Source organism: Rhynchophorus ferrugineus, unplaced genomic scaffold (assembly GCF_030347505.1).
Source record: "Rhynchophorus ferrugineus isolate W39M unplaced genomic scaffold, kcgeb_rfMv2 rfM2, whole genome shotgun sequence".
Classification (NCBI taxonomy): domain Eukaryota; kingdom Metazoa; phylum Arthropoda; class Insecta; order Coleoptera; family Curculionidae; genus Rhynchophorus; species Rhynchophorus ferrugineus.
Window position 1 is genome coordinate 61,838,098 of NW_027472581.1, and position 23,626 is coordinate 61,861,723.

At 31.3% G+C, this 23,626-nt stretch overlaps 1 protein-coding gene and 1 long non-coding RNA gene across 4 annotated transcripts in view; one reads left to right on the forward strand and one right to left on the reverse strand.

The window, feature by feature from the left end:
* LOC143190131 (progestin and adipoQ receptor family member 3) overlaps nucleotides 1-18,088 on the forward strand; it is a 31,449-nt gene extending 13,361 nt beyond the window's left edge. For both annotated transcript variants that reach the window (XM_076394255.1, XM_076394256.1), the window contains exons 3-7: nucleotides 12,936-13,159; nucleotides 15,472-15,628; nucleotides 15,680-15,832; nucleotides 15,921-16,109; nucleotides 17,572-18,088. In XM_076394255.1, coding sequence (XP_076250370.1) covers nucleotides 12,936-13,159; nucleotides 15,472-15,628; nucleotides 15,680-15,832; nucleotides 15,921-16,109; nucleotides 17,572-17,805 — 957 coding nt within the window. In that variant the 3' untranslated portion in view covers nucleotides 17,806-18,088. The remainder of the gene's footprint in view (nucleotides 1-12,935; nucleotides 13,160-15,471; nucleotides 15,629-15,679; nucleotides 15,833-15,920; nucleotides 16,110-17,571) is intronic.
* Nucleotides 8,669-10,237, reverse strand: LOC143190141 (uncharacterized). Of its 2 annotated transcripts, none has more exons than XR_013004169.1 (2): nucleotides 8,967-9,165; nucleotides 8,669-8,897 (listed from the first exon to the last, which is right to left on the reverse strand). It is a non-coding gene; the product is annotated as an uncharacterized LOC143190141 (long non-coding RNA). The 2 variants fall into 2 exon arrangements; XR_013004170.1 differs by lacking the exon at nucleotides 8,967-9,165 and adding an exon at nucleotides 10,098-10,237 and having other exon boundaries at nucleotides 8,764-8,897.
* Nucleotides 18,089-23,626: the final 5,538 nt, after the last annotated feature.

Sequence of the window (23,626 nt, forward strand, 5' to 3'; positions counted from 1 at the left end):
ACTTACACAGTTATAATAGTTTGTAGGTTAGGGATGTGCTTAATTATATTTACATTTCTTTTCTTTTTTCTTTTTATGCCATCTATAAGTTAGAGTTCTAGGCGCGTTTGTAGTTGTATCCCCTGGAGGCCTAATCTACCTAATTAACAATTGTATATCCAAATAATATATTTTACTATCATTAGAGAGTATATTTACCTTTTACGGTTAGTTCTTGTGTCCTTCGCTGGAGTGTTTGCTTGTATATACATTTTGATATCACTGTATTTCTCCTTGTATTGCTCTCTTAATACCTGTATACATCTTTCTTGATAAAACTATATGTAATCACTGCATTCTTCTTAATTCGTTTACCATATCTGTAAAACAATTACTATTCTTTATCTCCTGACACATTTTAACCAAATACCCATCTATATTTTGAAGCGAATAGCTAAGCTGTTAATTTCCAGTCTATCTAACATTTGTTCACAATTCCACTATTTGTAAATTTCTTCTTCAATATGTCTGAGCGAGGTCACCCAAACCGAAGATATTATTAACCATTCTTGTTTCCAGCATGAATAACAATATACCTGCCACGTATTATTAATAAATGTTATGACTAATAAAACCTAATCAATTGTTATTTCAACATTTATCTTTTTCCATCAATTTTTTTTATCTTGACACTATTTTTATTGTCATCTTGGCATGAGTGACCCAATATCCCATCCTGAAATATCCATGACTTATCTAAATACACAAATTGAAATAATAAGTCTTTCTTTATTAACCGACTTCGAAAAAGGAGGAGCTTCTATGTTCGGCTGTATATACATTATTTTATGTATGTTCGCCGATTTCTCCGTCAATTATGGACCGATCTCAAAATTCTTTTTCTTATTCGAAAGAGTAAAATAATCAGATATTTGTGTATAATGTTATTGATCAACTGATGTGATGCAAAATCGGAAGTAGTTCAGTGTAAAAGTCATTCAGTTTGTTTTTTATGCACCAACCATATCATATGGGAACTCATAGAAATATTGTAGACAAGTGTTTTTGTGATGCAATGCTTAGAAAGTTGAGCTCAAACGCAGAGGTAGTAGATTCGATTCCCAACAGGGTAGAACATTTTTTGTTCTAGTTTGATTGGAACATTTGTCAAATCACCTAGTTTAGATACCAGACCCCAGGACCTGAAACATTCCTTATTTTCAATCATTGTTTCTTTATTTTTATTTTTCCTTGCAGGAGCTGTACTTTCACTTGGGCAATTCATTGTAATACTTAATCAAATAGCTACGTAATTTATTGAGTAAATATCTAACACTAAAAAGAAAGAAACAAAATATTTCTATAAAAAAAACCGACTTCAAAAAATAAATAAGGTACTCACTAAAAACCAAAAAAAAATCAATCTTATAATTTTAGCACAAAAAAACGTCTTAAAATGAAATATATACATAATAATTGTTGTAATGACTAAATAAAAATAAACAAAAAACGTATGTAACCTATCTACTACACGTATTTTATATTTGACTATATACATACAATTTAGCTTAATACCTACCTAAACCTATTTATATATTTACGATAATATTTTAACTATTACCAACTGATCAGTTTGAAGTCGGTGCCGAGCCTAAACAATAACTATTTCTTATGTCTATATTATATTTACATGGCATGCAGAAAATCACTTCATTAAGCGATCTTCTGTATAAAATCTTATCTTAATTAATTAGTATTATTCTAAAGTCTACATATGTCCAGTAATCAGATCAGGTGGTGTTAAACGTTTTAGTCTACGCACTTCATTATCACGTCGCATATATAGCAGATTAACGAGTACATTCTCCCTCTTTCATGTTTCATGACCCTCTTTCGAAGTACTTCACACAAACACGTTGAATTACACTCGTTATAGGTTCTAGAGGAATATCGAGTTGTATCACATTATTTGAAATACAGTACGGAGCATCAACAATGGCACGCAACACTTTATTTTGAAACCGTTGATTGATGGATATATTAGATTTGCTAGCGGTACCCCATAGTTGGATTCCATATGACCAACTAGGCTTGAGTATAGACTCATACATCAACACCTTATTATCTAATGATTTGCGCCCGATGAGCCAATACATTTGATATAATTTCAGTCGAAGTTGTTTTCGTTTAGAGAGTATGTGCTTCTTCCAGGTTAGGCGTCGATCTAAGTGCATACCAAGATATTTAACTTGCTCTGCTTGGGGGAGTTGACGATGATTGATATTCACTGGTGGACATGTTCTTCTACGCAGGGTAAAGGTTACTTGGGTGGATTTTGTTTCATGGACTTTAATGCGCCATGTCTTCAACCATAATTGTATTTGGTCCATGTGGGTTTGTAGGTTTATTGATGCTGTGACTGGATCTTCATGGGATGCCAAGATTGCTGTGTTGTCTACGTATGTTGCCACAGTAGTTATTTTTGTTGTGGGCAGTTCGGCCGTATACAGAGTATATAGTACATTACCTTGCGGAACTCCTGAATATATGGGATTTAATTCGGTATGTTCATCCCCTTGATTTACAATAAAATTTCTATCAGTGAGATACGATTTTAGTAACTGATAGTCCGGATGAGGGAGAAGTTTCTTTACTTTAACCTGCAAGCCCGTATGCCATACTTTGTCAAACGACTGAGATATATCTAGAAAAGCAGCCGAACAATATCTTTTGGCATTTATATCAGTGTTTATTTTGTTCTGGAATAATTTTTCTTTTTTCTATTATATAATTTAGCTTCTTGATGTATAGTTTCTTGAAAACTTTCGAGATTATTGGTACTAAACTTATAGGCCGGTAGGAGGTCACATCTTCTGGTATTTTTCCTGGTTTAAGAATTATTAGTATTTTAGCTACTTTCCAGATGCTAGGGAAGTAATTAATTCGTAGCATAGCATTAAATATAAATGTTAATAGTTTCATAACCTTTTCTGATAGTTCTTTTAAAATTTTACCAGTAATTAAGTCATAACCAGGAGCTTTTTTAATATTAATTTCTCTCATTATTTTTTGTTTAACGTTTTTGACAGTTAATTTCTCAGTTTAAAGTCCATATGAAATTGCGAATCCAGAAAGCTAGTAATTTTATTTTCATCATCTTTATGTAACTGAGACTGGAAAGGTTTAAAAAAATGTTTTAAGTGTTTTGAGAAAATGTCGGCCTTCTCTTTATTGCTTCTAGCCCAATTATTTTTGCTTGTTTTAATAGGCGGGTTATGCTGCTGGGGTCTCTTAAGCTTTCTTGTTGCTTTCTACAACAAATAGTCTGTAGCCTCAGTTGGTGCCAAATTCTCTAGGTATTCTTGTATGCCTTGGTTTTGTTCATTTTGAATTAGTTCTTTCAGCTCTTTTATTGCCCTATTAAATTTTCTTTTATTCTCTTCAGTCCTTTGTTGTTGCCAATTCCGTCGTAACTTTCTTTTTTCTACTATCTTTTTCTGTATTATACATGATATATGTGTATTTTTTCTTGGAGATGTTTCATTGTTAGGAGTCGCGGAATATGCTACCTCCTGTATATTTTTTGCAATGATTATTGCTGCTATTTCTATGTCAATTTCAGTTTGTAACGGTAATATCTCTAAATATGTTTCAGTCTAAGTTTTCTCTAAATGAGGACCAGTCAGTTCTATTATTGCACAGAGAAGGGGATTTATATTTGATGGTAATTTTTGAAAAAAGTGTTACTATTATTGGTGAATTATCAGAAGACAGGTCAAAACATGATTCTGCATGACACTTTTTTGTATCAATATTTTTTGTAATTCAGAAATCTATAGTGTCTGGTTGTTTATTTCTGTCTGAAGGCTAATATGTTGGTTCACCAGTAGAGAAATGTTGTAAATTATCTGTCTTTATTGCTTTTAGTAGTTCTCTACCTTTTGAGGTTATTATTCTTGAACCCCACATTAAATGTTTTGTATTGTAATCTCCTCCGGCTATAAATCTATTATCTAGAGTACTGAAGAATTGTGTGGGCAATAATTCGCAAACATTGTTAATGGTTCATGAACTTCCTCTGTTGTTATACTGGTGGCTTTCAGGTAGTATTTGCGGAATTTTTCTTTTTCGAAATGCTTTATATTATCTCGAATAATTATGGCTGTACCTCTATGTGCTTTATCATCAGGGTGATTTATATGATGAAGTTTATATTTGGGAATTCTCAAATAATGTTTGTCCGTAAAATGTGTTTCGGAAGCCATCATAACGTCAATATTTTGTTTTGTTTTCTCCTGTACATTTTACGCATCTATATGATTTGCGACAGTAAGTTTTTGTGTGCCCGTGCGCTTGACATCTCGTGCATTATGGTATAATTCTTTTTGTATGTGGTGGTTTGCATTTAATAACATTATTTTCCAATTTGGTGACTTTATACACTGCCTTATTATTTCCATTAGGTTTTAAATCAATCTAGAACATAGGCAGAGGTTTTTTTGTCGTGCAATGTCGTATATTGCGAACATTTGCGACCTCGTGGTCTTTTTAGGCTAGGGCTACCTTAATGGCATTAAAGTCCATCCCGTGATGTAATCCTTTTAACACGAATTTAAATGTTCTCTCGGATTTTGGGCTGAATGTATGGTATTGAGTGTTTCTTTCATCTAATTCTTTTACTAGAACTTTAAAGTGCTCCGCTTCGAACAATTGAATTTTTATTGTTTCATAGCTCACCGTTTTAATTGTATAGTTCGTAGTAATTGTTTTCAATAGGTCATAGATGTGTTTTATTACTACTATCTTATAGACTGTTTTTGCTGGTGGTTTGGGAACAGCTTTTTCAGGTCTTGGTTATATATTCTCTTTAATTTCTTCCGACAGGTTGCTAAAGTTGTTTTGTCTCTATTGGTTTCTGTAACTAATAGTCACTGATTCTTGTTTGTTTCCTCGCGATTTCTTCTTCTCGGCTTCTCAATCGTTTTTTGTTGATGACTGTAGTCCATTCTGATGGTGGAATTTGCGTTATTGCTGACTGTTCTAATCTTATAAAAAATCTTATAATCTTATATATATAAATCAAAGTGTGTAGGTGATTTGGTTCAACAGCTGTGGTTTGCCATTTTTAGATTTTTAATATTTGATTTTATTTACTTCCAAAGGATAAAAAAATAAAATAAATACATTGTTTATTTCACGCACTTCACTTTTAACTTACGTATTATTTTTTACACTAGTTTTTGACCAAAAATACTATAAATGAATTTCAAAAGGACTGTTGTAAAATAAGGTGACATAATTTTAAAACACTAATAAAAATGAGATGAAATTTTTTGTTTGGTCACGTAAACACGTATTCACTACACCTTATGTCCGCTGAGAGACGGATAGCCGCATCTGTTATGCGTCTTTTTAAAGAAAGGTATCTTTCTACTGATACAAAAATAATAATATAATTTTGTGACATATACATTAAATTAAGTTACGAACAATACCAATCTAAATTGTTGCTCGGTACTGACTTCAAAGTGATCAATTGGTAGTAGTTAAAATAATATTGTAAATAGATAAATAGGTTTAGGTAGGTATTAAACTAAATTTGGTGTATATATAGTTATATATTAAATATGTGTAAGTTTTAAAAGTAAGAATAAGATAAATAAGTTTTTTGTTTATTTTTATTTAGTTATTACAAAAATTCTTATGTACATATTTTATTTTAAAACGTTTTATTATGTTAAAAGTCTAAGTTTGATTATTTTTTGCTTTTTAGTGAGTCCTTGGTTATATCCCTTAAAGAACTGCATATTTTTAAGCTTTTTATGGATATTTTCGCCACTAATAATTTTCTCTGAAATAACTTTATTAAATTATGGTTATATTGAAAAAATTACTCACTGTTTGTATACATTTCATATATTTGATATCTGATGTATGAGGTCTCTCGTATGAGGACGTTTTCTCTTCGGTGAATCCAAGATTATATTTTTTGTAATATTTTGAGATATTTCAGTGACTGTCTCCGTACTAATATTCAGTGTAGCAACACTCTCAAAAATGTTTTTAATAAAAAGCGTAGCAACTGAATTTTTAACAGTAAAATGCTTACCTCTGTAACGCAATTTTACAATTTTACTTGCAAAAGGGGCCTCTACTATCTCGTTTGTTCCTGTTTGAAATAACTGATTAGAGATGCAATTTGTTCTGTCTGGCTTGGGCATTTTCAATCAGATCCCGATTTAAAATATATCAAAATAAGTAAGGCGTTAAAACAACGTTCGCCGGTTTATAACCTGCAGTTGTTATAATTAATATTTAGAAGAATGTTGCCGACGTTTGATAACGAGACTACTTTCGTTGGCTGATTCAGTTACATATTTTATCGTATCGTACAACATTGTATCTCTTTTTAATTGAGAACGAAAATATTGTCAGATTCTAAAACGAACTTTCAAATTACAGCAGGCAATACATTAAACATCTTATTGACGTGCTTCATTGTTATTTTGAATAGACTATATTTTAACCTTATTATTTAAAATACAAAATAGAAAGTCCAAAATACAGTCACATGTTGAATGAGGTATAATGGAATGAAAGAAACCCGCTAATGAAAAAAATATTTCTACAGGCGTTAATCAGCACCAAATTTTGTTATATTGCATGAACATATCTATATATTCGGATAGCGTTCAAGGGTGATAAGGTTTTTGCTTTTATCGTTTAGGAAGTTAACTAATTCTATTTTAGACTTCTCGCAAAAAAAACGCAAATAAATAATTCTTTAAATATTTTTTCTAATCTGCAGTCAATTTTATCGGTTCTTACAGATATTAAAATAAGCAGAAGCTTGGCATAGTAATAATAATTATGGCCCTAAATCCACTCGGAAGCTGTAGCAGTTGGTTTCAATATTTCAATGAATTTGTCCAAGTATTTTAGTCCTATGGCCAAGAAAGTGTTATTTTTACGCCACTTGAATTTTGATTTACTTCTAATAAGCAGCACTAAAAACGTGAAAAAAACGTCCGTAACGTCCTAAAAGCACTAAAATGGTTACGAATATTTGTTACGTGTATTTGTATTTTTTTGCAACTAATTCAAACACTGGCGTTTGCGTGTTTATGTGGATTATCGTAGTATAGAAGACTTTTTTTTTTCGTCTGGAGAGCAATGAAGCCGCGAAGTTGTAATATTTGAAAATGGCATTCTTAGTTATAGTAGTCGCCATTTTCGTTTCTCCTTTGAGAATTTGAGCTGGCTGATCTCTAGGTCGATAAAACCGATAATTGGGATATTTTCGAGCAGCATTACCATACGTTTCTAAAATTATTACTGGGTTTCGATAGCAGTTTTCTTCAAATTAAACAACAAAAGTGTGTACAATAATGTGCAACTCAACAATAATAAAAGGGAATACTGTTATTTTATATAGAGAGATATTAAAGTTATATAATTAATTTAACAGTTAAGTGAGGTTATTTAACAGTTGTTTATATTGCTACTTCACATTTTCACCAATAGGTCTTGCTAATCAGTACACTTGCAACTACTCAATAATTTAGGGAATAATACTACTGATGAAAATCAATTTCTGTATGAAGCATATAGGGATGAAGTGAGAAGTAAATTGATTTTTATTCATTACAATGTACTGTGAAATGTTCAATAAATTCATAAAACGGATTTAATTGCAAAAATAACCTTATTCTTATTTTAATTTCCCTCATGGTCATTATAATTACTTCAACATCCTCCAATTTGCTGATCGCCTAATTGTTTCTCCAAGCCGTTTGTTTGTCACAAATGTTTACATTCTTGATCCAATAGGTTACAAGAAAATGTGACCCCACTGTTTTATTATTAAGCGAATGTATTATTAAGCCTTTGTTAACGAATGCTCACATCTTTTTGAAAGACTTCATTTAACATCTCTCACTGTAACACCTAGAGCCTCTACTAAATCTCTCTCGGACTGTCGAAGATCTACCAAAACCATATCCTGTAATTTACCTCGATCACTGAGCCAGTTTACTAAGAAAATCACTGTTTTGAACACATTGACATATATTTACAATTTCTACGTAGATTTTGTAGCCTTTAAACCTTTTTTGCAAAGAATTTATTCACTACTTAATGTTCCATTTTTCTAACATTAAATATGCACTGACTCACCTATTTAAATGATTTGTAAACAAAGAATGAAATTATATGCAAATCGAAACAATATTTTGATTATACACTAACGATTCGACGCAATTTTTGAATTCATTTCATATTTTTAGTTTTACTATTGATGAATAAATGGCCCTTTGCAAATAGTCTAGTCAGAGTACATAATGAAAAGTGGAGCAATCATATAAGGAAAACTAAAACATAAAAATAAAAAATACCAGTTTACGTTACAACCATATTTTTATTATTATTTATATATATATATATATATATATATATATATATATATATATATATATATATATATATATATATATATATATATATATATATATATAATAATGTAATAATGTAATATATATACGGCAATTCCTCAATAAGAGCATATGTGCTCATGCACCCCCAAATTTAATGGCTTCTCTTGAAAAGTGTGCACCACCAAAGTGGTGCACCAAAACAAATAAACTCATTTTAACCACGTAATCCACATAAGTTAGTTGTTCAAAACCTTGAATAAATTACTTCAAAGTAACGAATGCGTTTTTACTTGGACAATAACCACTATTTAGGTCCTGAATTGCTTTGCACCAAAATTCCTAGTGTATTGAACTTCGGTTAATCCTATCTTGAAAGGTTTGCACTCAGGAGTTAGTATTTCAGTGGTTGTTGAACTATCAAATAATTGATCCAAAAATAAAAGTATATCTCCCTTTGCATAGCATCTTTCGGGTGGAGATTAATTTCTAAAATTAAAAAATAAATATTTGATATTTTATATGATTATTAATATGAATAAATTTACTCCTACTTACCACAAAACATGCTGTAACGACAATAAATGGCTTTAATACTTGATCCAGTCGGTTTGGGATTGTTAACATTATCAACCATTTTTTAAAGACAACCAAATACTAAGATATATTAAAGTCAAACTAAAACGATTCTGTATTTCTTTACTATCTGTGCATCCATGCAAACAGCACTTTCTAGATCGAGAATTTTTACTTATTATACTACCGACTTATATACACTAATGAACTAATAACTTAATCCCTAAACGTTTTAAAAATCTAAACGCATTATTCCTTATGTCAGGCAAACTTAAAATGATGCCCAAAATAAATAAACAATAAACGCATTATAGAAACAAAATGAGCCAATACAAGTAATAAGTTAAAAGTAGTGACATCTAGATGTTGGATGTCGTGAAGCATTGCCACAAAATTTTTTATAAAGTTAGATCTCTATTTCGCTGTGATGTATAGCTTTGAAGCTTGATGCCAGTAGAATAAAATGACATATCTGTTAAATCATAACATTGCATACGCAAGCTTAGCGACATCTGTTATAAAAACGGATAATTACATTCCGACACACCTCGTATGTATGAGAGAATAGGCTAATGGGAGCTTTTTAAAATATATACAAAAAATATATATCTTTTTAAGCTAATATTTCACTATTTTCACTTTTTATTAAAAATATCCATACATTTTTGTAAAATATCGATATTTTTAATACTTGTTGCAAAAAATATAACCATATTTCTTTTTCTCTGATATATCAATACAAAACGATATATCGATATTTTTTTCGGTGACCAATGATTGTGTGCGTGGCCACTACGCGATGAAAAGAAGAGACCTGACATCGCTACAGCAGTGTTTTTTATGTCAGTTTCATTATTTTGATATGTTACCAATTGAGTAATGGAAATATATATCGAGAGTTTAAAAAATATCGATATATTTTTTGCAACAGGTATAAAAAATATCGATATTTTAAGGAAAAATAAAGCTAGTAAAATATTAGCCTAAAAAATACATATTTTATCTAAATATTTTACAGTAGTGATTTAAAATGCTAAGTACCAAAATATTGATATATCGATATATCGAAAAATATCGATATTTTTCCTACATGCATAAATGGAAGCTACTCACGTTCACGGAACTAGATTATATCTTCTTGATTACTTTGAAGTTATTTATAGTGGCGGCGCATAGTTCAATACTTTGGAGGTGCACAATGTTAGGTAAAAAAAAAATGTCCGTCATTTTATCAAAATTTCGGTATCGACACAGATTATTAAATCCGCCAGCTACAAGTGCACTGATTGATATGCACACGGGTCAGCATAAACCATTGACTGTCGCTGTGAAGACGGGGTGCGAGCGGCGGAGAATTGACCATTCAGATGTAATGTTCCGATGAGCACTGACCCCAACTTCCCGTGACGGACGCACAGCAAAGCGAACGGCTGGATTTCACACGTTGCGCATAATCAGCGTCTTGCGACTTGGGGATATGGGGTTTTGTTTACGAAATTCCGGTACACTTGGTACTTTAAAATTATAACAAAATTTTAATTTTTATATTTAGGTTTTAACAGTGCTTCCAAACGATTTGGTGTATTGCCAATATATTCTAGGTAGTTTGACTTACTAATAGTCATTATATTTAAACTAATCAGCGTATTTAAACTTATTAGAAGTTATATATTAGTAGTTTGCATATATTTTGATCAGCGATACATATTGGTGAAAATTCGAAGTATCGATATAAACAACTGTTAAATCGTTAACTTCGGTAGTGACATTTCTATATATAAAACAACAGTTTTAGTAATATTAGTTATTGTGATGACTGAAATTGACGCGAATTGACTGAAAATACCATTTCAAGCTATTTTAATATAGCGATTTATTTGCTTGTCGGTCAATAAAAGATCGATTTTGGTTCAACGATTTAAAAAGGGTAATTTTCACGTCAGTAACAAAGACTGACTTGAAAGACCAAAGTAGTTTAAAGGCGAAAACTCCAATCACATTTAGTCCAAAGAGCCATTCACATCAGCATCGAAACGGAATATTCATGATTGTAAAGTCTTCTTGGATATATTACCGCAGTATCAATGGAAGGTTATGGTCTACCCGGCAATCACCACCTGTTCAGAACGATGTATCATGGCTTGGCTTGCACACGATTTGAAAATACTGAATATGTGCGAAAATTAACCTGCAGTTGAATCTCGGCACAGTATCGTCATGTTGCTAGAAAATAAATTGATAATTGAATTAAAGGATGCAAAAACATGATAGAAATATTGAAAAATGTTTTTGTATATATTGTACCAATTTTTCTCAATACATTCCTTTCTAGTAGCACTAAACTGCCTTTCTTCTTGGTCCTCCCCCACTGGATTCCTTATATCCCCGTCAAAGCCCTCTGTCGGAGCGTAACTGTACCCGCATCCATTCCCTCTTTCTTAATAACATTCTCAACTGTTGATCGTATAAGGTTCTGGCGAGTCATTTTCAATAGCCTACTATCCTGGAAGCATCACATCAACGATCTTAAAACCCGCTGCTCCGGAGATATGCAAATGCTGCCTTGATTATTTAAACGACACACAGGTAAAGACCAGGAAACTATTCTTAAAATATATTCCTTTATAATCCTTCTCAAGCTAGACTATATAGACAAGCTCTCCTATTCGCCGCTGCTACTCCAACTTACCTCAAATCCATTGATGCTATTCAAAATACTGCACTTAGAAAATCGCTGGGCGCCTTCCGATCCTCCACTGTAATTAGCTTGTGCAGTCTACATTCATCCCATCCCTTTCTTATCGTAGGCATTTTCTTTCACTGAAGTTCGCTTTGAGATCGCTTGCTCTGCCATCTTCCTTAAATCCGACCTATCCAATGACTCCACTCCAACCTTTCATATTATTGCTGATATTTTTTCTAGGGCTGAAGTTAGCTTGTTACAACCCCTCCTAATCCACTAACCCAATTTTCCCCCTTGGACCTTCCACCACCCCCCTCCACACATATATCCTTATGTCAATTTTATAACAGAGAACATTATCCTTATCTTATTCGGTTCAAGTACTGGGTGACTTCTCCACTGCCACCTTGGCAGCACATATATACCGATCACGGAGAATGACTCGTAATATATCTTCATGTATTGGCAGATACACGTTTCTAGAAAGAACCTTTCTAAATAGAGTTATTGTACTGGGATAATACATTGAGGAGCAATATTAAAATATCTACGAATGCCTTTTTATGGTTAGAATTCCTATAAAAATATGTTTTTTAACACCCGTCAATTTCTCACAAGCAGTCTTTTTTTATCCAATATCAATAAAAGGTACTTTTTCGTACAACATAGATTCAGGTCATTCAGTCAACATATGTGGGACCCACTTTCCGAGTTTTTAAACTTTTTCTGTTTTTGCTATATCGCTAATATCGAGATTATCTCTTATAACTAACACTTATATCGATAATTACAGATTTAAGACTCCACAGTATCGGTACAAAAAATACTACAAATTTATAGTGGTTCATTTATTAGATATGATAATATTTTACCACTTTTTGAATTCTTTCTTATCCTTTATAGAAAAAAATAGAATGGAGTGACCGCTCGTCCAATCTTACATGGTTTACGTTTCAAGTATATCAACCAAGATATTCCCTACCCCTTTGTGAGAAAGATTGATGGGACGTAAATTATATTTTACTTTGAGTCATATAAATTTAGTGCAAATGACACAATGAACAATACGCTGTTACCTACAATATGTTGTTCTTCTCTTTAACTCAAAGGAAAATCATAACCATTGTCAATCAGGTATTTCGCAACATAATACAGTACAACCGTATATCACAAACTTTGTGGCCCTGAAACGTCAAATATTATCGGTCTTTACATATTCTACATATTAGAAGATATATAATATCATTATAGCTTATGCATTATTTTAGGAACAACCACATCCACACGACCACACCGAATCCTTACTAGAGGATTTGCAATCTTGTGATGATATAGTCGAGAATAAACCAAACGTCGACTTTCATGATGACATTTACTATCAAAAATCTAGAAAATTATTGACTTATGAAGAGGCCCCAACTTATATGCAACACAATGCTTTTATTAGGACAGGATATAGAGGAATATTGGATTCGACACTATGTATGGAGAGGTAAATATTTCTATATTTACTTGTTATTAGGTCGAAACGGAATATTTATGGCCAATATATCTTGCTGAGCATGTGGTGGGAGTAACAAAATGTAGAAATGATAGAAGACATTTTACGTAATATATATTATAACAATATTTCTTAACAAATGCCTTTTTCACGTGAAAGAATGATCACATTACTTGCAATCCTAATACTATATTTTTATTGGTACCAGTTTATTCAGTTCTTTAACCTCTTAATACTTATAGTTAGAATTTTAGGTTTTGCTGGTGTTATAATTCCAATAGTTTCAAAACTTTTCAATTATATTTTCATGTATTTTCATATTTCAAGTCTTTTCAGCTTTTCTATCAAGTGTTGATGGTCGATGATCTCTTTTAATGTCTGTCAATGAACGGGCACCCGGGTATCCATTTGAATCCGCAGGTAAAATATATTAACTTCTCCTTAAAAAAAAATTATGGCCTTCTGGATGCCCAAAATTGAAGTAATTTGACACCCATTTTTCGTAAAATTTTTTAACAATCAATTAATTAATAAAGTTATTAACTATCAAACTGCCCGTTCAATATCCGGGTACCTGGGTAACCACTAAGATTAATGTATAAGAGTGACAGGTTTATACATACTTCAGAGACTGCTTATTAAAGTATTTAGTTAATTTGACTTTTAAATTGATAATAGACAATATAGTTTGTAATTTTTTTTATTTAAACAATAATTAAACAATAATTTTTATTATAAACAATAACAAAAATAGTAAGTAAGAAATACATAACTCCGTTTTATTTTATTTTATTAATATCGTGATCCATTCTTTTACTATTTATCTATTTACATTATTTTATTTATTATGATACAGTGGCATATAAAAATTGAAGTACATTAAATTATTTCATACATCCTTCACATGTCGTGGTTGTAATACAGCATTCGTCACAATTAGGATTCACCAGTAATCTTTTTCCTCCCAGTTGAATCGAGCTGCGTCTGAGGTGTCAATGATACAGATGATGTTCGCTGATGGGCATTCGGATTGATACTTCGACCAAGAAGAGATTGAATCGCCACTTTCGTTGAGAAATGCTTCACAATTTGTGCATTATTCGAACAACTTTCAACGAATGGAGTACATAGCTCTCTGCCCAATTGCCGATAAAATAATCGTCGTTCATACAATTTTTTAACAATCATTTTATTATTCTCATAATACAGAATATATGATGCAAGGTAGGCAATATCGAGAATATTGTAAAAAAATGCTAGAGGCCACCTTTGAGTTGATATTTTTGTAGTATATCTACCAAGCATTTTATCCATCGTGTCCACTCCAGCTTCAGACCAGTTATAAAACTCAATAAGTTTGGGTTTTTTCTTTGCACTATCACTAATTTTAGCTTCATGATGCATTGATGATAGCATAATTACTACCTTGTTTTTTTTTGGCACATAACTACATAGGGTAACTTTTTCATGAAATCCAAACACAGCGGATAATTCTTCTCGCGTTTTTGATAAAGCCATTGCTGGTGGAATGTATACTTTTCTTCAAGATGCCAAAAATTGTCAAGTTCCAAGATAGTAAAAATTTTGTCACTGGAAGAGTAGTGAAGAAATTATCCATTGTAATGTTTCTACCGGATCCTCTATACAGTGCCACCAAGTCTTTAACAACTCTTTCACCAAGGTTTTTCTCACGGCCATTCGTACGACATGAGAAAGGGAAAGGGACATCTCAGGTACCTAAATATCGATTGGCTTGGCATTCCGCTATTGTTATTTCTATGAGGACTATAAACTGTGTCCCTATAGCTATTTCATATTCCACATAGCCAGTTTACAGAGAAATTTTTTTTTATTCACTACACTAATGACTTGCACATCTGCCACGCTATAGGTACCCGAGTACCCGGTAATTGAACGAATGGTGAAAGTTTGGTCAGTGACCGGACGGTTAAAAAATATACCTCAATACCTCATTCGGGAAGGAACTCAAGAGAATTCCAGAACTTCGTTTATTTACAGGCAAGATGAGCTTCATTAAAAATTGATTTTACGACCAAAAATACATTTATTTTCTAGACATATTTTTTTAACAATTTCTTACATTAGTCAAGAAAAAAATGATGAATTCTTACAGCATAGATTTAGAACATTTTACAATTATTGGCATTCTTCACGTCATCGAAATAACACTTCAAAAATAAAGCGGTGGATAATAAAGATGTAAAAATGAATTATACAATTTTATTATATATTACAATTATTATACAAAAAAATCACTAAACTAAAATGTTTATTTGTTACAGTATCTTTTGGTGGACCAACGAAACCATTAATATTTGGTCACATATATTCGGCTTAGTCCTGTTTATATCACTGACCATATTTGATTTGATAATCCTGAAAATAGATGCTCCTCTAAGTGATAAGATTCTCGTTGGAGGTATTCTCATTTGTTTTCAAGTAAGAACTTTTGATATTTAATTTTGATTTTTATGTAGTCAAGTATTGTAGGTATGCATGGGATTATCAGCTTTATATCACACATTCTGCTGTAGATCCGAAGAGGACTGCAACTACTTCTTAGCTTACGACCTGTTTGGAATTGCTTTATCTTTATATGGCATTTACGTATCCGGAATTTATTATGCATTTTGGTGTGATAATGTAAGAATTTGTTATTGGTAGTTTATATTACATCGTATATTATAAAACTAGTGATGTAATTAGTTTATTTTATATTTTTACGTTTCAGATACTTAAGAACTTTTACTTGGTCACGGTAACAGCAATCTTCATAATAGCGATGATTTTACAAATTCCACGACTGAATATACACGCCAATATCAAAATGTTAACTTTTGTGGCATGGGCAGCATATGGAGTGGTACCTACATTCCATTGGGCAATTAAAATGGGTGGCTATGAAAATCCACTAGTTGCTGTAAGAACTTATTACTATAATATTGCTATAACATATAGAAAACTAATATACTATAATATATATAATAACAAAACTATATTTAGATTTCCTAAGTTTTTGTCTCCAAAACTCAATAATTTACTCATAGATAATGCGTACAATTTTTATAGAATATTGTATATTACTAGGAGAATACTTCTATATGTTATTTATCCCAAAATTCTAACAGAACGGATAAAAATAATTTTGGTCGTTGTGTCATCGCTATGTTTGATTTTAGTCTACCACCATCCTGATCCTGATTTGAAATATAAATTAAGGAATTGCGTTGAGTTATTCAAAAAAAACTGCACCTACAATGGAAGTTGAGACATCCACCTTATTTACCAAACTTTACCCTCTTTAACCTTTACCTTTTTTTTATTGAATCCATAAGTTAGAAGATAATTGGAACAAGAGTATTAAATTCAAGAAATTATATTTAATAATTGTTGAGTGGCTTTTTCAGCATACCTAAGAAACACTCTGAATCTTTTATTTATCACGTTACTTGATAAGAAACATTGCTATTTGCCACTAAGAATGTTAATACTGACATTATTAGGCGTGAGGAAGTTTTTGATAAGATATTTTAGAATATAATAATTGGTTGGTGGAGATAGCAAGTAAGTTTATTTTATTGGGTTTAGTCCAGTCTCATGCCTTTCTCATTAAATTTCTCTAAGTTAAATTTTTTATCATGCAAAGTTATGATAATAGCATTATACGAAGCTGCGGCTACAAACCACCAAAACACTTATATTTGTTTTAGTTCAGATCCACATTTCTAGAATATTTTGAGGCTTTATGATTATCATTACACCATAAGAAGGACCAGAAATTGTACAAACGAATTGTTTCAAATTATCGACGAATCCTCATACCGTTCAATTGTGGAAATTGTTAGTTTCTACACTTATTTTTAAATGCATTTTTGCATTTTGTTTCTTTAGTTCATCGGTTTTCATTCAGGAAAAATTAATTACCCAAGTACATTTTACTAGTATTTAAAAAATCGTAATTTTTAAAGTACGTAATTTTTTTTTAGAAAACAGTAGAAATTTAATATATTCTATATAAATTAAAATTATTAAATATGCTGAATATATTGATTTTAAAATGATATTGTATAATTATTCTACGATAATTTTGGCTTCTTGTATTAATGTTTTGTGTGGCAAAAGATCAATTGTATTTTATTTTATAATTTTCATTTGAATTTGATTCGTGAATCGTGATTAAAAAGTGTATTGTTTGTTATTAAGTGTATTTATTGTTTATATTTACATTATATTAAATCCTTTACTATATTTATATACTAGAACCAGAATTTAGATTAGGAAGAGGCTTAAATCGCTATTAAATAGTTTCTTAACAAACAAAATTATAATAATATAAAAAAAGATTAATTTAATATCAACCAATATATTTTCTCAAATTTCAGCTTCTATTGCCAAGAGTGTTTGGAATGTACGCAATAAGTGGAACTGCCTTCTTCATCTACATCACAAAAATCCCAGAAAGATTTGCGGCTGGTAAATTTGACTTCCTCGGACATTCCCATCAGTGGTGGCATTTCTTTGTCGTTGGTGCTTTATACTATTGGCACAATACTGGTATGATGTACGTCGAGTATCGGTTAAACCATGCTTGCGCTAACAGCATGCGAATACCATAAGTACAACCACTACTTTTTATATTTGTTGTAAATTGTTGTGTTAATAGTACTATTTATTAACTTAATGTAGATAGAAATGTATATCAAGTACATATATAAATGTTCAAGATAGAAATACAACCTCTTGCCAGACAAAATGTTCAATTTATATACACTAAATTTAATTGCTAAGTTGTCTGTAACTCTGTCCAAATATATTGTATTAAACTTTTCTTTAGGTGGGGGGAGTGATACAAATATAGACAAACACTGTGATATTGAATAAAATTGGTTTTCATAAAAATGAGTTTTATATTTAAAACAAATCTATTTGGATTTCGTAGTAAGCACGGAAGAGAATACAAATACAAATATTGAAAACCAAACTACTAAAAGATATTTCTAGGTTGCATTTTTGGATATGTGGGGTCTAGTTTATTTTATTGAACTCCAACTGCAGAACTAAATCTCTGCAACTAAGAACTAAATTTGTTTAAGACAACTAATGTATAACACAATGTGGACAATACTAAGGACTTGAACTTCCTTTTTTGGAGTTTGGCTTTCGCTAATATTTAGATTAATTTTTAGACTCCTTTACTCGACTTTTGTTAATTTTAAAAGGCGCTACGTTCTGGTGCGACGCTAGTCTCGTGAAGTCGATATGGCCAAACGATTTTATTGGCTAAAATTTTTGAATGTAATTTCTAACTCCAGAAGCGCCCGAATTTTCACAAACAGATAGTTTACTATAAGACAAGATAACACACTGAACTACAACCTATATATTTAAGTGTTCCATAAGGCCTCTATACTGTTCTATTGACCACGAACTACTGTGCTAATATACGCAAACGAAATGACAATCTTAGAATACCTCGAGAATCCAATAATAGCATCAAGGACATTCCAAACAAACCATAACCAAATACAACTGTGGCTGAAAACTTGATGTATTAAAGTTGATGAAGTAAAATCTACCCATGTATTTTTTACCTTGCGTAAAAGAACATGGCATCCTAGAACCTATAATGAGTATAATTCTGTTGTATAAAGTGCTACTACTTCGAAAGAGTGTTAATGCACTCCAGTGTACTTGTAGTCAGATAGTTCCGTGCTAGCTTACGAAGAGAACAATCGTGTCCGGTCCTCCGAACCTATCCACCCTTCAGAGAATTGCCCGCAACTGATTTTCAAACGATCGACTCGTAAACCGCTTTTCTCAGCACCTTCGCCCAAATATCATAAACGATTGTAAACGCCGAAAAAGGTTTACAAGAGTGCCAAAAGGCGTCCTGCACGCCAGAGCCATCACCGCCTCCAGAAAGCTGCCCAAGTCGTCCAACCGAAAATTCTGCCGATGATAGCCCTGACGATGCCCGGTTGATGGGTCTTCGACTTATCGAGTATCTGCAAAAATAAAATGAAGAGCTTAAAATTGAGATTACTCAATTTCGAGTACTGTTAACCAAGCAAGGAGATGAGCTCTACGCAACGTAGATGCTGCTACAAGACGCCCTTGCTAAACCCCCCCGGCCCAGCCAGTTACAACAACCTCCTGAGACACCAAATCAACTCACATCCACACCTTTGGAATATAAGACTTAAGAGATTCTTATCGGTATCTTAAATAATTATTAATAACAAAATGGCGAAATGTGCTATGAAGATACGAATGCTTGCACCATGGAATACTAATGTGAAAATGCGAGATTTCACTCTAGTATATTTTTATACAAATACGTTTTTATTTTGATAATTCATATTAATAATATTTCGGTAGTAATTTGTAAAATCTAAAAGACAACAGCTATAACACGGGACCTGAAACGTTCCGTATTTTCAATCACTACTTCTTTATTTCTTTTTTTCCTCATACGCACATTTACTTGGCCTACGCATTGTAATACTCAATAAAAAAATTGCGTAATTCATTGAATAAATATAACATAACAGCTTATAAACAATGACAGACAAAACAATATACCAAACCTAAATAATATTGTATTATCAATACATAGAATAATCAAACAGTAAAAAATGCATTTCTCTTCCAAATAGAATAGACGTTATAAACGTAGAATCTGTAAATGTTTTGAAATTTGAAAAATTGTCTATTAATTTGTGGTCATTATTTTTCAATTCGTGGACCTACTGATCTTATCTAGTTTTCATCAACTCGAAATTGAATCTGCATGGAACGGGCCAGAAATCAGTAGAATCTGGATTCTCTTTAATTAAATCTGAACTGAACCTTGAATTTTTGTGTTATTTTGGTTGCCCGACTATAAAATGAAAGGAAATGTCCTAAACATGAATTTTAAATATTTAATAACCTTTAGAATCGCTTCTAATATTTTGTTAAAACATTTAAATATTGAAATTGATTCAGTTACGGAGCTTCATATTAAATTCAGAAAACAAACAGTTAAAGGAAACGCACACGATAATAAAATCAATAGTAGGTTATACCCAATAGCCCCTATAGATGGAGCCTCCGATCATTTTTGGTGCCGTCCTTAATTTAATGTTGAAGTTGTAGAATGAAGTACACCCATACTTGATTATTAGTTACAAATTTATAATTATTCATAACGATATATAAAAAAAAATAATATATATTATAATTAAATAATATTAATGCACAAAAGAAATAACAAGTAACGAACTTATAAACTAAAGATGTATGTATGTAATGTATTTATTTGCATACATTGGTAACGTTATTTATTTTTTAAAATTTGTAACTAAATTTTCTAAGATACTTTGAAATTATTTAAAAAGGTTATATAAAATATCTATATTATATAATAAAGTGGAATCCAAAAGATTATAACAGTTTTGAAATCTATGTATACTAGATTAAAAAGGCCTTTAATATGTTAACTGCATATCGCACGTGACCTGCACATGTTGACGCCGATAAATTGAATGATATAAATATATGATAAAAATATGTTTAATTGAATGCTAAAAGTATTCTTAGCTATAGTAGCGCACTGATACAAAATTATTATTTTATATTGCAGCAGCAGCACACTCACCCATTATGAACCAGCAGTTGGTAACACGTACCTATTGGTACCATACCTACAAAGGGTATAAATTATCATAACGTACATATTTCTTTCTTTTTGTTTTCTTGTCGATTATTTTTTAAGCCTATGTTTTGAACTATAACTCGATAAACAAGCATACATTCATCAGCGAAGATCAAGCGAGGATTGGTACCATGCGAACAGAGAGTATAACAAACCAGGGCTACATCTCTCTTTCTCTCATTATTTAACAATCAAGCAAACAATAATATACTCGCTACAATCATGTATATTAATATCAATCAGAATTAAGATACGAAATGTTTTTTGGTGTTGAATTGATGATAAACCTAATGCAACAAACTTATATGACCGCTAACAAAAATCTACCAACAACATTATTTAAACTAGAATACGAATCTCTTTTAAGGACATATTTAAGGAGTTCAGTCAGTGAGCTTTTCACAGCCTTAGTAATTTAAGGAAACATTTCATAGAAATAAGTTGTATTAGGTGCTTGTGTGTTATTGAGAAAAAATTGTATGTTAGAGGTACAAGAAGGCACTATATCTGGTATGATGGATGCTTCAGAACTTCCCATTTAAGCAGCAATGTTCCTTCACAACTTTGCAACGTGTGGCCAAGCATTGTCGTGCTAAGGGATCATGCAATAAATTGTAGATTGATTTTGAAATAGTATGCAGTTAACTTTGCTCAATTGACGTCTGTAGACATTTGCGCTAACAGCTTCACTCAGTTTTAGCAGTTCGTAATATACTTCACCTTGCTGGTCCCATCATGTACATAGCAATAGTTTGCATATTCCACTTCGGTGTCGACGTAAATGACTCTCCTATACCAAACCATGACTTTTTGTGCTTGAAATTGTAGTAATAGATTCACTTTCCATCACAATAAGCTCCAGAAAACTTTTTCTGCTTCCTAAATAATGAAACCGCGAAGTTCATGGCATGTAAAGGTCTGAAATCAGTTGCTTCAACAACTGGTACGCTGCTTGATAACTTGCGTTTATTGAAAACAAAACCACCACTTTTCGATAAATCGTTAAAACCAAAAACCGCCAAAACTGTTTCATGGGTTGCGGCAGTAGATTTTTTCAGATCAAATAACAAAAGCTATGAATGTTAATAATACAATTTTGGGTGTTATACAATTTTCTACGGTAAGTTTTTAAACAGCAGGATGTTTTATTAATTACTTTTTAGACCGACAAGATGATTATGGACCCAAATGTGGAAGATCATTGTTTAACCAAGGTACAGTTGCTAATTGTAATTTTAATATTAAGTCCTTCATTAAAATTTACATTGCTAATTGAATTGAAACTTATAACGTGTGCATATTCACATATAATTTCCCTTAACCTATAGATAAGGAAAATACGGATACAAGTTAATTTTTGTAATCAGCAGTTGCTCAGTCCATATTAAAATCTTTAAAAAAAATTAAAAGCCTAAAAACTAAGTGAATATATGGTAATAGTGCAAGTTATATATTTTTATAATCCCGCTATTATGTTATATTAATTAAATGTTATTTGACGTTACCAGGAATCTATTTTAATTCATTTGTGCGCAAAGTTATCTCTAGACATATCTCTATTTATTGACAAAAGAATGTACAAAACCAAATAGAAAGAAAATTCTGGTTCAGGTATTATGTAGTATGTACAACATCCTAATCAAAGGCAATAATAAATATAATAATAAAAGTGTCCAATTAAGTATATATAAAAAGAAAAGGTGGCTTCATATTCAAAACTGTAACATGTAATTACTATATTTATTAAATTCAAATATTGTGTTTTTAAGTATAATATATAAGTATAATTTTTTACTTCATAATATTTAAGGCAATATCCATATGCAATTAGAAAATAAGTTATTAGCCCTGAGATTTAATTGGATGTATTTTCAAAATGCTTTATATACATTTTAATCTTTATTTAAATAATAAAATATTTCTATATATTTGATTCTATGAACTAAACTAACACATTTTAAGTGCATCAGAACTTAGTAAAGACGTAATCTGTTTGAAAGCGAAATTATGTTAATAAAATTTTCTTTTTTGGTTAGACTAGAAGAATTTTTAAATTGATTTTAATATCAATGTTATAATTAATGATTAATAAACTGATTTATATTAATTGCTGTATGTTGTATATTTTGCACGTTCAAAACAGAATCATAGGACTTCTTAGTACATTTATTTATACATCAAAGAGATATCTCTGGAATCAAACATAATCCATCGATATTAACCTCGCGAGGAGTTCCTTTGGATTTTTATTCCAGCCCGTTGTTTCGTTTTTCCTGTTTAAACCCATAGGAACAAATAAATATAGCTGAATGAACGACTCAATCTTCGCCAGCGGTATAGCACCAGCCCTGAGCCATTGATCCTGGCAACTTGTGCCGCCAACTTGACTGGATTTTCTGGATCTCGGCCTTCCTTCATAATTCTTTTTTATGGTTTCGTGTGCCGCCGACCAGTGTTCCCGACGTATTTTTACAGCCACCTTCTGTTGTTTTGACTTTATTGAGATTAGAGAGATGTTTAGGTTTTTATTCGTTGTTTATTGCTAATTATGGGTTCAAGACCTTTGTATTGAGTAGCCTTTTAACTAATTGGTTTTTGCCCTTTAATATTTAAGTAATCATTATAGTTCGTTATTAGTGCGTGAAAATCTTGTTCGTGTTGTTTATAAGATTTTGTTTTAGCTATTTATTAAAATTTATTTTAAATTTATTTAAAAATAGTAATGAAAATATGGAAAATCA